Source organism: Canis lupus, chromosome X (genome assembly GCF_011100685.1).
Source record: "Canis lupus familiaris isolate Mischka breed German Shepherd chromosome X, alternate assembly UU_Cfam_GSD_1.0, whole genome shotgun sequence".
Taxonomy (NCBI): Eukaryota; Metazoa; Chordata; class Mammalia; order Carnivora; family Canidae; genus Canis; species Canis lupus.
Genome location: NC_049260.1, coordinates 88,561,825 through 88,578,775, shown reverse-complemented (window position 1 = coordinate 88,578,775; position 16,951 = coordinate 88,561,825). Strand labels below are relative to the sequence as shown.

Here is a 16,951-nt window from a genome sequence, read left to right as displayed (position 1 = left end):
TTTAGATGTATGAGAAAGTCATTTCTTTATCTCTGATGTTTCTCTTCATCTCCCTTTTCAGATGTTAGCACATATGAATATGAAATTTTATTTATTTATTTATTTATTTATTTATTTATTTATTTATTTATTTAAGATTTTATTTATTTACTCATAGACACAGAGAGAGAGGCAGAGATACAGGCAGAGGGAGAGGGAGAAGCAGGCTCCATGCAGGGAGCCCGACGTGGGACCTGATCCTGGGTCTCTAGGATCACACCCCAGGCTGCAGGTGGCGCCAAACCGCTGTGCCACTGGGGCTGCCCCGAATATGAAATTTTTAAGATAAATATTAATATGCAATGATATTAATGTAATAATTGTCTTATTTTGGAAGGCATTAAAATATTTATATGTGGTCATACTATAAAGAGCACATTTAACTTTAAAAATCAATAATTTATAGACAATTTAAATAAGATACTGGGGCCTCTTCTGTTAATGGCTGACTTAAACTGATCTTAGGATTTTTTAATGCTAAATCTAGTATTTTCTTCACTGAATAATCTCTCATTTCTTCTAAAATATGTTACTGTCGCTCACATCTCTCAGAAGTAGGTAATTAAAATTCTTGTTTGCTATTACAGTTCTTGATTTGAGTGAAAAAAAAAAAATCAAAAGTAATCTTCCATCCCTTAGAGGATTTGATGTTAATTATACCTTCTCTGGTTGTAGATTTTCTCTTTCACATTGTATTGTGTTTTAGATTTCCACTTTATTAATGAAGAGTCTGAAATGCTATTTAAAATGCAAGTCAGGGGGATCCCTGGGTGGCTCAGCGGTTTAGCACCTGCCTTCGGCCCCGGGCATGATGCTGGAGTCCCGGGATCAAGTCCCACACCGGGCTCCATGCATGGAGCCTGCTTCCTCCTCTGCCTGTGTCTCTGTCTCTCATCTCTCATGAATAAATAAAATAAAATCTTTAAAAAAAATAAAATAAAATGCAAGTCAGTGATGCCTGGGTGGTTCAGGCAGTTAAGCACCTGACTCTTGACTTCGGCTTAGATCATGATCGAGCCCTGCGTCAGGCTCTGTGCTCATTGCAGAGTCTGCTCGAGATTCTTTTTCCCTCTCCCTCTGCCCCTCTTGCTGCTTGCTTGTGTTTTTTGTCCTCTCTCTCTAAATAATAAATCAATAAAATCTTAAACAAGATAAAATAAAATTGTAAGTCAATCAGGAGTCACAACATTTCATTTTAGGCTTTAGCACAGTCTTGTAATGCTGTTGTTGTTGTTTGTCTTGATTTTAAATGATTTATGTGGAGTAAGATTACCCTCGCATATCAGAAAGTACCACCTAGAACTCCTACACCATATGCTACTTAACAGTTCTTTAGCTAGCTACTATTTGAAGGTAAATGTAGTGTTAGTTCTCTGCGAACAGAAGCCATGCATGTACTCCCAAATTAAAGGCAATTAAAAAACTGCTTAGGTTGACTTCAGTGGTGATTTTCTGAAAGCAACTTTGCCAATTGTTTAGTTCATACTGTTCTTAAAAGTGTCTTTTATTCTTTAAGCAAGTTTATACTAGTACCAGGTTGATGAAACTACTCTAGGAAAATTAACAAGAGGATAATGCACAGAATTAATAGTGAAAAAGAACAGGAAAGGAGATAAAATAAACTATCCAGTAGATTATTTTATCATAAGTGTTCAAAGTCTGAAGGCTAGTTTTTAGAAGACTGCTCCCTCTTTGAGATGCATAGATTAAGCTACTTTGTTTTGACAGTTTATTGTTGTTTTTTTTTAGAAGCTAATCTTTATTCCTCTTATTAAAATACTGAATTTTTTCTACTTGTATTTGAGTGTATTGAAGTCCCTCTGAATTAGTGAAGCTCCCTATATTAAAATAGCTATTCTGGGGCAGCCTCGGTGGCCCAGCGGTTTAGTGCTGCCTTCAGCCCAGGGTGTGATCCTGGAGACCTGGGATCGAGTCCCATGTCAGGCTCCCTGCATGGAGCCTGCTTCTCCCTCTGCCTGGTCTCTGCCTCTCTCTCTCTCTGTGTCTGTCATGAATAAATAAATAAATAAATTTTTAATAAATCTTAAAAAAATAGCTATTCTGTAAGTTTTTAATCTTCACTATAATTTGGGGAATTAAAAAAACTATCATCTTAAAAAATTATTGTAATGTTCTTCTCTAAATTACTTAGCTAATTCTTCAAATTTCCACCAACCCTCTTATCTATTTTATTGTTAGGGAAATAGTTACTGTTCTCTATTTTTTCTTAAAGATTTTATTTATTTTGGGGGATTGAGGGGCTGAGGGAGAGAGAGAGAGAGTCTCAAGTAGACTCTGTGCTGAGCATGGAGCCCAACATGGGGCTCAATCTCATGACCCTGAGATCATGACCTAAGCCAAAATCAAGAGTTGGATGCTTAACTGACTGAGCCACCCAGATGCCCCCTGTTCATTTTCTTATATAGATATTCTTATTATGTGGCTGAATAAGTTGATATTTAGCTGGCTTCTTAAAATTTGTGTGGTATCACCATAAAGAAAGGATTATGTGAGCTTTTGCAGTGAATAGCTTCAATTGAATATTTCCCATTGCATGTTCATTCCTGGTAACTTGTATAGTATTTTCTATTATGTCTTTCTTTTTCATAATTATTTTATTTACAGCTAAGTGTGTCCTGAGAGTTTTCACATATTGTGGAAAGATGTGCTTCTTAGTACTATGTAATATGGCTAAATAAAAAAAAAGTAGTTTTGAAAAGTTATATTGAAGTATAATTAAGGATCATGGGAAAGGAAAATCACATTTTGAGAAGTTTCTTATTTTGGTTTAGAATTATAGAAATTATAAACATAACTTATTTCATGTGATTTTTTTTTTCCCTGATCATATATATGACTATTCCAGTTCGAGGAGCATCACGTTGACCTCTAGCTTGTTATTACTAATTAGGTAGTTTTCTCAACCCTTGAAATCTATCCATTTTTTCTTTTTTGCTTGCTTTACTAATGACTTACCTGTCCTCTCCCAAAACATCTTACTTCTCCCACCTTTTGGTTTGGTTGATGTACGGGAAATGTCAATACAGATGGAGGCCTTTGTGTAATAGAGCATCATTCAGTGAAAAACTCTTCCAGAGGACCAGAGCAGCAGGACATGCATCAAGGTATCTAGAGTTTGTGGAAGCCTTAAGTATTAAGGGGCCAGGTTGGTGCAGCTGAATTTTATAGTCATTTACTTAAAATACAGTACTAGTAACTGGATTAGGGAAATGTGTTTATTATCTAGAACAGATATTTAGATACAGCACATGTTTATTTTGACTTTGAGTATCAGAGTAAAACATTAAATATCCACATACAAACAGACTTTTACATAGGAAAATTCTCACATATATTTTATTGGTAAATGGGTCTCAACTTTTTTTCATCTTTCTGCTTCAGTATGACTCATATACATCAGTAATCACAATGCTAGTGTGGTTTGAGGAGAATTCAGAATTTACTATAGTAAGGGCACTTGTAGTTTGATTCTTCCACCTCCCTCCACTGCAATAATTCTGACATTCACTCCTCAGGACAGTTCTCACTGTTATATCTCGTTTTTAAAAATCACTCTTTAAAGATGTATTTCTTCTTAATAGTCCTAGGTATTTTTTACCTTAATTCTTTTGCATTTCAGGATTAAGTGCAATTTTAGTATATGTCCATACTAAGCAAAATAAAGGTGTTATTAATCTCAAAGTTGTTTGGTGCAAAGCTACATTGCATTGCCTGTGATACTTGTCCTTTGCTCCTCACTGTGATTTCCTCCTAGAGAGGCTTTAATCCATCCAAGCTAGTGAGGAAGCTGGGGTAATGAAAATTGGTTTCTTCATGTTAACCATCTTTCTGTAATTACCAACTTATCTTTAGGTTATGATATCTTTTAGTAGTAAATATGTAGTTTTATTTTTATTTTTTAAAAAGATTTTATTTATTTATTCATGAGAGACACACACAGAGAGAGGCAGAGACATAGGCAGAGGGAGAAGCAGACTCTTTGCAGGGAGCCCGATGTGGGACTTGATCCCAGGACTCCAGGATCATGCCCCAAGCCAAAGGGAGTTGCTCAACTGCTGAGCCACCCAGGCGTCCCTGTAGTTTAATTTTAAATTGTTTTCTCCTCTTTATTTTGATAGTTGACATCCAAAGTTTCTTGAATAAGACATATTTTATTCCTTATAAGACTAAACTTTAAAATTGAAAAGCAAGTTACATTTAAATCTATAGTAAATAGATAAATATTAAGAACTCTTAAATATGTTAGTGACTTATGCTAAAGGAAGTTATTCATTACTTTGGACTTTGAGATTAATACTTAGAATTCTATAAAATTATGGACAAATAGTTCTCTCATGATGCTTTATCATTCCTTTTCTTTTTTGTTTTCTTCAAATATCATCTTATTTGGGTATTAAAAGTTTAATAAACTTGTGAGATTTTTTTAAAGAATTGAACTTTAACATTGGCTTTACATTTAGAATTAAGATTTGTTATTTGGCTCTTGGCAAAATGATCATCTGTTACATCAGCATAACTTGTGTTATTTGCTGTGCTGGGAAAATGAAATCAGTCATGATGGCACCTAAACAATCTGCATCTATTTATCTTCTGTCTCAGCCAAAAGTTAGATACACACAGGGCAATAGCATGCTTAGAAGATACCCAGACCTCAAGAAAAGGTTTATAAAAGAAGATGTGCGGAAGAGTTGGTGGGCTTCATTCCTTCATGATAGCCATAGGAAATATATCTAAGTGATATTTAAACATTGTTTTCTAGCAGAGATCTTCATGGACCAGATGCAGTTTATTATGGAGATCTTTTATATCATGCGTTAACACTTTTCTTTTTAATGTATTTTGGAATTAATGTACTAATTTACTTCTAGGATTCTTAATCATTCAACTTCTGTCCCAAGAAACAAGCCAAAACAAACTGTGGAATGCGAAAAGAGGTATAAAAATATTTTAGTCCTTATGTTTAATATTTTAAAATGAAGCTTGATTCTCTAACAGTGATGTTCCCATATGTGGGCTTTAATTGAATAAATGATACAGATTTACTATAACTAGGTAATTTAATGAAGAAATGTGTTATAGCACCAGATAAATTTACTTTTGATATAAACAGATCCAAAAATACGGATTTTGATCTCTTTTTGTGCTCATACCTGCATTTTTTCTTAATGACAGAATCATTTGTTCATTTATTAACTCAGTAAACCATTTATTGTAGGAGTATTACTGCCAGAATGTGTTTCTTCATCATTGTGTTTGTTTTCTGTTATCGTTCACTTTTTAATTTCATTTCAATTGGGTTTTACTAAGTTCTTCTTTTTTTTTTAATTTTTATTTATTTATTTATGATAGTCACACAGTGAGAGAGAGAGAGGCAGAGACATAGGCAGAGGGAGAAGCAGGCTCCATGCACCGGGAGCCCGATGTGGGATTCGATCCCGGGTCTCCAGGATCGCGCCCCAGGGCAAAGGCAGGCGCCAAACCGCTGCGCCACCCAGGGATCCCTTGGTTTTACTAAGTTCTTCTATGTGAATACAGGGTCTAAGTTAATATGTATGAATTCCAGAGAACTAGAAGACCCTGAAAGTTTCTATTTATCTTTTTGGCAGTTTGAAAATTTGCATCAGGTTCAACTCCTGGGTCATTTCTACAGGAGTATAAAGGTCCAAGGCTGGAGGTAGGGTGGCTGTAGAAGTAAACACAGAGAGAATTAACGTTTCTTAAATGCTTGTTATATGCAAACTGTTCTCAATGGGTTAGATGTCTTGTCTCGTTTAATCCTCATAACAACTATGAAGTTGTTACTGTTACCCCATTTCATTAGGGAAAAAACAGAGGTTCAGAAATTTCCATAATTTGCTCAAGGTCACACAGTTTATAAGTGATACAGTGAAGATTCAAGCCCAGGTTGTCTGGTTCCAGAACCCCATGTCTTAACATATGGTAAAAAGAACATTTTGCTTCCTTGAGATTCACACATACCACTGATATCTTTTCCTGGATAACTCAGTCTAAACTGAACTTATGTTTTCCCAAACTTAGTTCTTCTCCTATATAGTTTGCCTGAGTGAATGTCCCACTACTCAGTCACCTGTCAGCAACTTTGAAATTATAGGAAACTTCTCTCTCTTTTTTTTTTAAGATTGTATTTATTTATTCATGAGAGACAGAGAGAGAGAGGCAGAGACACAGGCAGAGGGAGAAGCAGACTTCATGCAGAAGCCTGATGTGGGACTCAATCCTGGGACTCAGGGATCACACCCTGAGCCAAAGGCAGACGCTTATCAGCTGAGCCACCCAAGCGTCCCAGAAACTTCTCTTATGCACCCTTCCCAATCTAGTCAATAACAGAAAATTACAGCTTCTTTTTTTTTTTGAAATATTTATTATTTTTTTAAGATTTTATTTATTTATTCATGAGAGACACAGAGAGAGAGAGAGAGAGAGAGAGAGAGAGAGGAAGAGAGAGGCAGAGGGAGAAGCAGGCTCCATGCAGGGAGCCCGACGTGGGACTCGATCCCGGGTCTCCAGGATCACGCCCCAGGGTGAAGGTGACGCTAAACCGCTGGACCACCGCGGCTGCCCAGAAAATTAGAGCTTCTTCACATTACTTACATCTGTCTCAACTTCTCCATTCCTAGCACAATCGGATTGGCATAGGCCCCATCCTTTTCCTCCTGGATTACTGTAACAGTCCCTAGACATATCTTCTTTCTTCACTTTTGCTTACCTTTAAACTTGTCTTCTGCACTGTTATAAGAGTGACGGTTCTAAAATAGTCTGTGTGACTCCCATCTATTATCTTCTACTGGTTCTTTATCACTTTCAGGATAAAGCTGAAAATGTTTGACTTAACTGTAAGATTGAAGTGAATTTCTGCCTACCTTAAGCCTTATGCGCTCTTCCAGTGGCAATTTTTGCTGTTAGGAACAGTACTTTTTTCCTTATTCTAGCATGGTTTCCCATCTCTGTCTTCTGTATATCCTGATTTCTCTCCTGGGACTCCCCTTTCTTCTTTTTTTCCACTTTGGCGTTCAGAATTGAGTTCAAGTATAAAGATGAGTTTTTATACTCAAGTCTAGAAACATTACTCAAATTTCAGTAATTGAATTTAACCCACTCCCTCCATTTTTGAATACTGATTCTGTTATCTTGTATGTTCTCTTTCCTTAAAGTTTGTGTTATTACTTCCCCCCTACCTTCTTTCATTCCCATGCTAAGCTTCCTCCCTAGGTTCCTAATATTCTCTTGAGAAAACCCCAATTGCCCAAACCTCAACACTGTGATATCTAATCTTGGCCTCTCCTTCATATAACTATTACTTCTACTTTTCTCATTTTCAAAATAATCACTCAATTTTTTTCTTAAAAACAAAATAAAAAATTTCCTAGTATAAGATTAATGTAGCTTTATTCTTGAAAAATTGTAAGATTTAGCAAACACAAAGAAAAAAACCCAAATAAATATCAACTATTATCCCACTCTTCAGAGATGACAGGTCATAGTATTTTGGTATTTTTCTCTTTAGACTCTTTTTCTATCTGTGTGCATGAATATTTGCACGTTTGTGTGTGTACACACACACGCGCCACAGAGTTGTATAACCTGTTGCCTACTTAACATCTCCACTTGGATGTATAATAGACACGAAACTTAACTTTCCAAAACTATACTCTTATTTTTTGTAAGATTTTATTTATTTATTTGAGAGAGAGCACTAGTAGGGGACAGAGGCAGAAGGAGAGAGAGAAAAAGGCTCCCAGCTGAAGAGGGTCCCCCATGTGGGGCTCTATCCCTGGACCCTGGGACCATGACCTGAGCTGAGGGTATATGCTTAACCTATTGAGCGACCCAGGTGCCCCTCTAAAACTATAGTCTTAATCCCTCCTTGTACCTCTTGAACTTGTTTTTCCTGTATTTTTTCCCATTTCAGAAAATGTAAACTCATCCTTCTAGTTGCTCAGCTCAAAAGCCTCAGTCAACCTTAACATGTCACTTTTCTTTCACATGCCATATCTAATCCACTAGCAGATCTCGTTGACTCTGCCTTCAAAATATAACCCGAATCTGATCACATCTTACCACCTCCACACCTACCACCCTAGCTCTAGCCATATCTTTTAAAAATTTTATTTTATTTTTATTTATTTTATTTATTAATTTGTCTTTATGATTTTTATGTTTTTTCTTTCAAGTTTTTCTTTAAATTCAAGTTACTTAACATATAGTGTAGTATTGATTTCAGGAGTGATTCATCAACACCCAGTGCTCAACACAAGTGCCCTCCTTAATACCCATCACGCAGTTACCCCTTCCCCCAATCCACCTCCCCTCCAGCAACCCTCAGTTTTGTCTCTGTAGTTAACAGTTCTTATGGTTGCCTCCCTCTCTCTGATTCCCCTTACTTTATTTTTCCTTTCCTTCACCTATGTTCATCTGTTTTGTTTCTTAAATTCCACATGTGAGTGAAATCATGTTTGTCTTTCCCTGACTGATGTATTTCCACCCTAGCCATCTCTTAGTTCAGTTATTAAAATAGCCTTTTTTTTAAAAGATTTTATTTATTCATTCATGAGGGACAGAGAGAGAGAGAGAAAGAGAGAAAGAGGCAGAGACACAGGCAGAGGGAGAAGCAAGCTCCATGCAGAGAGCCCGACGTGGGACTCGATCCCGGGTCTTGAGGATCATGCCCTGGGCTGAAGGCGGTGCTAAACCGCTGAGCCACCCGGGCTGCCCCCTCTTTTTAATTTTATTTTAAGACTCCTATTTATCTCCTTCATGGACTTATTAGCTGTAATTTTTTGTTACTAATTATTTTAGGGTTTAAAGTATAGTGTTTAACTTACCACAGTCTACCTTCAAGTGTTGGTATGCCATTTCATATATAACTCTACCACAGTATACATCTGTTTCTTCCCTTCTGGCCTCTGTGGTGTTGTTGCTATACATTTTACTTATATATATGTTAAAACCTCATAATACATTGTTATTATTTTTGCTTTAAATAGTTGATTATTTCTTTACAGAGATTAAAATAATCAGAATAATGTCTTTTATCTTTACTCCCTTAGTTACCATCTCTAAGAGCTCTGTATTCCTTTGTGTAGCTCTATATTTCCATGTAGTATAATTTTCTTCCTACCTGAAAGGAACTTTAATGCTGCTGGTGCTGAATCCTTTCAGCTTCTGTATGACAGAGTCTTTGTTTCACCTTCATTTTTGAATCTTTGCTGGTACAGAATTTTAGGTTGACATTTTTGTTTTCTTTCAGTACCTTAAAGAGTTTTCTACTGTCCTCTGGATTGTGTTGTTTCCTATGAAAATTCTGTTGTCAGCATTTGTTTCATAGAACCTAATGTGTCTTTTTTCTCTGGCTGCTGTTTCCATTTTCTATTTATCATTTATTTGTTTTTAAGTAATTTGATTATGATGTATCTTGTAGTTCTCTTCATTTTTCTTTTGTTTGGAGTTCTTTGAGCTTCTCAAATTTATGGGTTTATTGTTTTCATGAAATTTGAAAATTTGGGCCCTTATTTCTTCAAATATCCTTTCTGTCCCCTGACCTATTCTGGAATTCCAGTTATATGTATATTAGGCTACTTGGGGTTTCCCACTGATTGCTGAGGTTCTGTTCAGCCCTGTTCAGTATTTTTCTTTCTTTGTTTGATTTTTGATAGTTCTTTTACTAAGTCTTTATGTTAAAAAAAAAAAACAAAAAACTAAGTCTTTATGTTTACCAATCATTTCTTCTTTTAAAGATTTTATTTTTAAGTAATCATCATACCCAGCATGGTGCTCAGACTTACAGCCCTGAGACATGAGTTTTATGCTGTACCAGCTAAGCTAGCTGGGCACCCCTCTAATCATTTCTTATTAAATGTCCAGTCTACAGTTAATCCCATCCAGTTTATTTTCAATTTTGGATGTTGTACTTTTCATCTCTTGAACTTTGATTTTTATCTATTTTATGTCTATCGTGTCTGTACTTAACATGCTTAGACTTTTTCTCTAGCTTCCTCAACATTCCTGATTGAATTGTTAAAAAAGATTTTATTTATTTGAGAGACGGAGAGAGCTAGCAAGCTAGCACAGAAGCAGGGGGAGCAGTAGAGGGAGAGAGAGAAGCAGGCTCCCCGCTGAACAGGGAGCAATACTCTGTTGAAAATTTGAAGAATGCTTCTGTAGAGTAAAAGCTCTTCAAATCCTTTCTCTGTGCATTGCTTAATCTCTATTACTTTGTCCTGTTAATTCCATCTACCTTTTTTACTCTGGCTCCCAGCTCTGTCTCTTCAATTCAGGGAGCCCCCTGGGCCTTACTTTGGTTCCTCCTCTGTGGGCTAGGAGCCTGGAAACCCTCTTCCTGCAGCAACCTGATGCAATTATGGGGTTTGCCTTCTTTGTTACCCATCTGTAAGGGATAAATGTCTCTTTTTCTTTCTTTCTTTCTTACTCAGTGTCTTGGAAAGCAGAATTTAATATATTTTGTCTGTTCTTTTAGTGTTTTTAGTCAGGGTATAAATCTGATCACTGTTACTCTATCTTGGCCAGATACAGAGTCTAATTCTTACATTTTGTGTGTTTTGTCAGTATTTAGTTTGATTCTTCCATATACTCCCTCTGCCTCAACATTTAAAAGCTTACTGCCCGTATTTTTCATATACTTATTGCAATTTCATCTTTATTTATATTTGAATCTTTTAGTCATGAATTTTGGTTTTTGATATGAGGTGAAGTATTTAATTTTTTCTTCTTTTTTGCTCCCTCTCTCCTTTTTCTTATCCAACTCCCCGTTTTTCTTTCTTTCTGTGTGTATTTTGTAATTGGTTAACCAGTTGTCTCCACACTATTTGCTGCATAACCTATCATTTCTATAACAATTGTAAATTTCATTTTTTAAATCACAAGTTGTTATATTTGTGGTTCTGTACTTGTCTTCCACTGGAAAATTTATAAATTCTGGGTCTAGTGGTATTTAATTAATTTAGTAGAATATATGTGATTTCCTAGCAGGGAAGTCCCCTTTATTATATAACTTTTCTTTATCATCTGTACTTCCAAATTAACTTTGAAATTCTTTTATCAAATTTCTAATACATCCTTTCTGTTTTTTATTATAGTGTATTTCAGCTGTCAATTAATTTGAAGAAGTTATAATATTTTGTCTTTCTAAGAACTTTCCAGTTATTCAATTTTCTTACTAGACATTTGTAGTTATGTTTCTTTTTTTAGAGAGAGAGAGCACAAACAGGGAACAGGGTCGGGTGGGGGCAGAGAGAGAGAGAGAATCCCAAGCAGGCTCCATGTGCTGAGCATGGAGCCCAATTCAGGGCTCCATCTCACAACCCCAAGATCATGACTTGAGCCAAAATCAAGAGTCAGATGCTTAATTGATTGAGCCATTCAGGTGCCCTGACTTGGGTAGTTTTTGATGTAGATCTTATGCATGTCTAAATTAAGTTTGTTCCTAGTATTTTTGCTTTTCCTTCCTTTTATGAACATTTTCTTCCTGATATATTTTATAGCTTGTTATCAATATATTGATATATGAGAAAGCTATTAAGTTTTGTATATTTTTTATAACTGGTAACCTTCTTTTAATAATAATAGATTTTTTCCCCCTTGGATAATCATGTCTTCTCTAAATTTTGAAAATTTGTTTCTTTCTCTCTAATATTTAAATGTTTTTTTCTTCCTGTATAATAGAGAAGTTCTACAACAGTGTTGAATAATAACAGCTCTAGTGGGCATTTTGTCTGTGTATTTTTTCCAAAGGAACTTTTTGTTCAAATTGGCCACTTAACAACAACATGTACAGTCTACTTTTCCTGACAAAAATAGATGAAAAGAATTTCTACCATAGACCCTGTGTGTCAGAATAAAGGGTTAGAGGTTCATAATCAGTAATTCAATAGTCAGAGAGAAATTACTCCCCTAATCTCTTTGGCATTTAAACAAAATAAGTCTGTATAAAGAAATTATTAGGTTTTTGTTTGTTTTTGGTAGTGATTTAATGTAATCATTAAAAACATCTGGTTTTTCATTGTATGTCTAGGTATAACATTTCTTTTGGCCTCTAAAAAGTCCTTAGAGTAGTCCTTTTTTTTAAAGGAATAAAAGCGATTGGGAACTTAATATATTTTTGTCAACTTTTAAGTTTTATGTAGTTTAAACCATAGACATGGATAAAGTCTTTTAGATTTCTGGTAGAAAAAAAAGAGAGAGCGAGCGAGAGACAACATTATATTGTTCATAATAAATACCTAAGAATAATTCTAAATTTTTTAACATATGAAGACATCTTTAATTTTGTAGTGTCTCAGCAGATGAAGTTAATTCACCGTTATCACCCCTCACATGGCAGGTAAGAGAAAAATGAATTACTGTTATATCTAATATTTTATTTATGTCATTTATTTAGTTAAAAGAAATTGTCTCATTATAGCCCCTAGAAAATCAGAAGGATCAAATAGATGAACAGCAGTGGCCAGAATCTCAACCTATAATCTGGCAGAGTGAAGAAAGAAGGCGGAGCAAACAGATTAGAAAAGAATATTTCAAGGTACTTTATTTATATATATATTAAACTGCAAAATTTACATTGTAATTATTACTTTTAGTTTTATCAGTTTCATGTTAATAAGGTAGACTGTAACTCTAGTTACATATAATAAATGTATTATTTTATCTTGGTTTCCCACATGCATGGATATAGATAATATTATCCAGTTAAATACATAAAATCTCAATAATTCAGAATAATTAAGAATGACATTGCAGATCAATCTGAATTGTGATTTACCAGATACTTGACATGAAGGATGAATGTTTGCTATACTGCTAGTTATAGCAATATGTAGTTATGTTTTAAAAGAATTGCCTAGAATAGGTCTTTTGTTAGATTTGTTTCGGTATATAGTTCACATGTATTTGCAATTAGCAGTTAACTGTTTCTGTCTAAATAAATGCTATTTACATGGCTCTAAAAATGCTTGAAAGTGTTTGTACCCCATTTTTTCTTCTTCCTACCTTAGTAGATTTCTTAAGACGATCTTTCAGCTAAATTAAAAGTTTAGACTATTTGAATCATCCCAAATTTCTAGGTAGCAGGGTTTTAATGAAATTTTACTGTGTACACCTTTGTAAGTATTGTAGTATTATTCATTTGTGGTTAAAGTCTGCTACGTTTGTAGATATCAGTGGAATTAGCTTAATCTTCAGTACTAGTCAGAATCCATTATTGGACAGTGCAGATAAGCTTCCTGCCCCATGAATGGCAAATTCTGTTGTCTTTGTGCCCTTTCTGTTTCCCAAAGCCTAATTTTTATGTAATAATAACAATTTTATGTAAATACATAGTTCTGTGCTAAATTATAGGTAGTTTGAAGTTTATATCTCTAATGGATAGGATTATATTTTATGTTTTTCTCTGGTAAAAGTGGTTATCTGTACACATTGATGTATTTCCTTATATGGGAATATAACATATTTGGAAGTAGGGAGTATCATATGAGCAAAACAAAAATGTTATGTGACTTAACAAGTCTGTGATAAGTTTCATCCTTCTACAAGTAATTACTGAATCCTTTTATTGAGCTTCATGGTACCTGGTCAGTATGAGAGATAATGAAGAAATAAAAAGGAAAAAAAAACAAGGACCTTCTAAGCAGAACCCTGGTCAGTAATGGCGAAAATCTGTTTATCCCAAGTCTTTACAGATCTGCAGTTATATTCTGACATTTGTTTTAAAATCTCCTCTTTCAATTTATAGGACGTTGAACAAAGGCACATAGTAAAATTTGTTAGTAGATAAAACCTGACGAATGAGAAATTTTAATTTTTCTGACTAATGGAAGAGATTTTGATATTTACTTGATCTACTAGTAAAGTAAAAGCATATAAATTTTGGTAATTTATCAAAAACACTTGTATAGCAATTATTAAGTGCCAGACACTCTGTTCTAAGGACTTTACAAATATCAACTCATTTAATATTCATAGCAACCCTATGAAGTAAGTACAATTATCATTCCTATTTTACAGATGGGTAAATTAAGGCACAGAGAGGCTAACTAATATACATCATGTCACTTAGCTAATAAACAGCCAAGTCAAGATTTGAACCTAGAGCCTATGCTGCGCTGCCTGTTTACCTACTGTGGATAGTCTAATATCAAACGAAACTTTCAAATCAATACAATTTATTGTTTTTAAAAATACTTTACAGTAACCCAAGTGAAGATCTCAGTAAAGCCTTAACAGAAGCCTTTAAAAAATAGTTCTTTGATTTAATAGTATCATTTGTTGATAAGTATTTTATTTTTTAAGGCTTAAACATATCTCCTATAATATTTCTATTTTGTAAGTTGCTAAGAGATCAAATGAGATCCTCTTTGAAATGTCCATTACATTATCCATCATTCAAGAAATGTTAATTTCTTCCATACTTTTAATAAAGTGGGTACAAAGATAAGCTTAGTCACTGGGAAATATTTTAAGGAGATATGTAGTTCTCCTCAATAGTCAGAAGATGTCAGTGTTAGGATACTGCAAAAAAATTGAATGTCAACAAATTTTTCCTAAGATGTAAAAAAAAAAAAAAAAAAGATAAAAACCTGAGATACTACTCTCTGAGTCAAAACCATTATTCATGGGATGCCTGGGTGGCTCAGTGGTTTAGCGCCTGCCTTTGGCCCAGGGTGTGATCCTGGAGTCTGGGGATCAAGTCCCACATCAGGGTTCCTGCAGGGAGTCTGCTTCTCTCTCTGCCTATGTCTCTGCCTCTCTCTCTGTGTCTCTCATGAATAAATAAATAAAATCTTTAAAAAATTATTCAGAATTGCCAGTATTTTCTTGCTTAAGATGTCATTGATTTCTATAAAGTATCTTTATTTCAAAAATAAAATTTCTGGGATCCCTGGGTGGCGCAGCGGTTTGGTGCCTGCCTTTGGCCCAGGGCGCGATCCTGGAGACCCGGGATCGAATCCCACGTCGGGCTCCCGGTGCATGGAGCCTGCTTCTCCCTCTGCCTGTGTCTCTGCCTCTCTCTCTCTCTCTCTGTGACTATCATAAATAAAAAAAAAAAAATAAAAAATTAAAAAAAAAATAAAAAAAAATAAAATTTCTCTTAATTACCCATCTTCCAAGAATCAAAAGGGTTATTCATAGGATATATTACTGAACTTAATTTGGATTTATAGTTCATTAAACACTAAAATATACTACTTTAGAAATGTATATCCAAATATCACCAAGCTCACTCAGCGATAGCCCCTTAGCTTTGTGGTGTTGAGGAACATACAGAGCTTTTGTGCAACTTTATCCTAATACATATAAATGACTGAGCCACAAGAGTTCTTTGTGTTCCATGGTACATATTTAATGGTGGTGTTGTTATTCAGTATATTTATTGAAAGTGTGCATATGTTTGTGTATGTGGGTCTCTTCATTAATTATTTCTCAGTTGCCAAGACTGATTTTGGATAGTAATGTTTTTCAGGTAAGCCCCAGAAACTAAGTAAAAAATGTTTCAATATATTGGCCAGATTATGTGAGCAAGATGATAAATTGGGTCAGATTATACGAGTAAGTAAATCATTGTAGGAGAGTTACACTAACTCTTCTAGACTTCCAGACCACTTCTGTGTAGATTACTACTCTACTAAATAAAATTTAATGTCCTCGTTGCCAAAATAAAGTCACTGCATCTTTCAAAGTAAAGGTATTTCAGGAAATACGTTACTTTATTAAAAATCTCTTATAGAAAGAGATTTCTTTACATTTTATGGAAATGTGTTAATGCTTTTAATAAGATTTACAACAAAATAAGAACATCTAATTTTTTGATAAATTATGTTTAATATAAATTAGCTTTGATTTCTTCTAAGAATAATAACATCATGGATTTCTAAATGCATTAGATGATTGATTTCTAAACAAGAAAGTTAAAAAACATTAGATTAAATACTCTATTAGTCTTAAGGATTATTTGCTTTATTGAAATGCCCTGTATATTTGTCTTCAAATCTATCTTAATTACTGCTGTGATAAAACATTATAATGACCCTTAAAATACATACCTGCTTTCATAAATACAGTATTTTTTCATTTAGAGGCTAATGCCCAGAAAAATATTTTTATATATTTTCTCTGATCATGGTTAATTTTATACTGGAATAGGGAAGCCAACTGGGTTTGTGAAATAACCTGATTTGTGTTGTTAGGAGTCAGAATTTGTACACAAGTTACTGTCTCTCCTGTGAAATTAACATAAGATACAGAAGTGATCTGACCTTTTTGTTTCTCTGGTTTGTAAACAGGTCTTTATTATTTGAATTCCGATATAATAAATTTCAGTTATTCAGACTAATGCTAATTGAGGATAGTGGACAGCTGAGTTGATTGAATAAAAGTTGAACTTATGGAATATCTTCAGATCTATGTATATATTAGGTTTTGAGTGTTAGGACTTTTAAATCTGTGTGGTAATGCAAAGTAGTACCTTTCTGAGTTTTCAAATGTGATAAATATTTTAAATTAGAAGTGTAGTTGAGTAACAATAACACAAATCTCATTATCTATGTTCTTAACCTCTTTATGCTCTGTTTCTTTCCTTTATCAGTTATTCACTTACTCTAATACATCCTTTCCATCTCTTTACTTTCCATCTGATACATGCTCTCAGACCTCTACAATTATTCCCGAGTCCCCTTGCAGCTGTTGCCTTGTCTCTTTTTCTTTAGGCCAAATTTAAATTTTTACATCCTAGTTTCTGATTACTCCTTAACCCACCACAGTCTGGCTTCCACATCCATTTCTCCATTGACATAGCCCCTTACCTAGAGCTTAACATGTACCTAAGAATTTGACAGTGATGGCCACATCTCTTTTCTTGAAA

At 34.5% G+C, this 16,951-nt stretch overlaps 1 protein-coding gene across 7 annotated transcripts in view; it reads left to right on the top strand.

Moving 5' to 3' along the window:
- Positions 1–16,951, top strand: part of LRCH2 (leucine rich repeats and calponin homology domain containing 2) — a 125,360-nt gene that overhangs the window by 79,551 nt on the left and 28,858 nt on the right. For 3 of the 7 annotated variants that reach the window (XM_038588110.1, XM_038588109.1, XM_038588111.1), the window contains exons 13-16: positions 3,087–3,164; positions 4,929–4,994; positions 12,370–12,418; positions 12,500–12,616. In XM_038588110.1, the coding sequence (XP_038444038.1) occupies positions 3,087–3,164; positions 4,929–4,994; positions 12,370–12,418; positions 12,500–12,616 (310 nt within the window). The remainder of the gene's footprint in view (positions 1–3,086; positions 3,165–4,928; positions 4,995–12,369; positions 12,419–12,499; positions 12,617–16,951) is intronic. The other 4 variants (XM_038588115.1, XM_038588112.1, XM_038588113.1 and 1 more) reach the window with 2 other exon arrangements.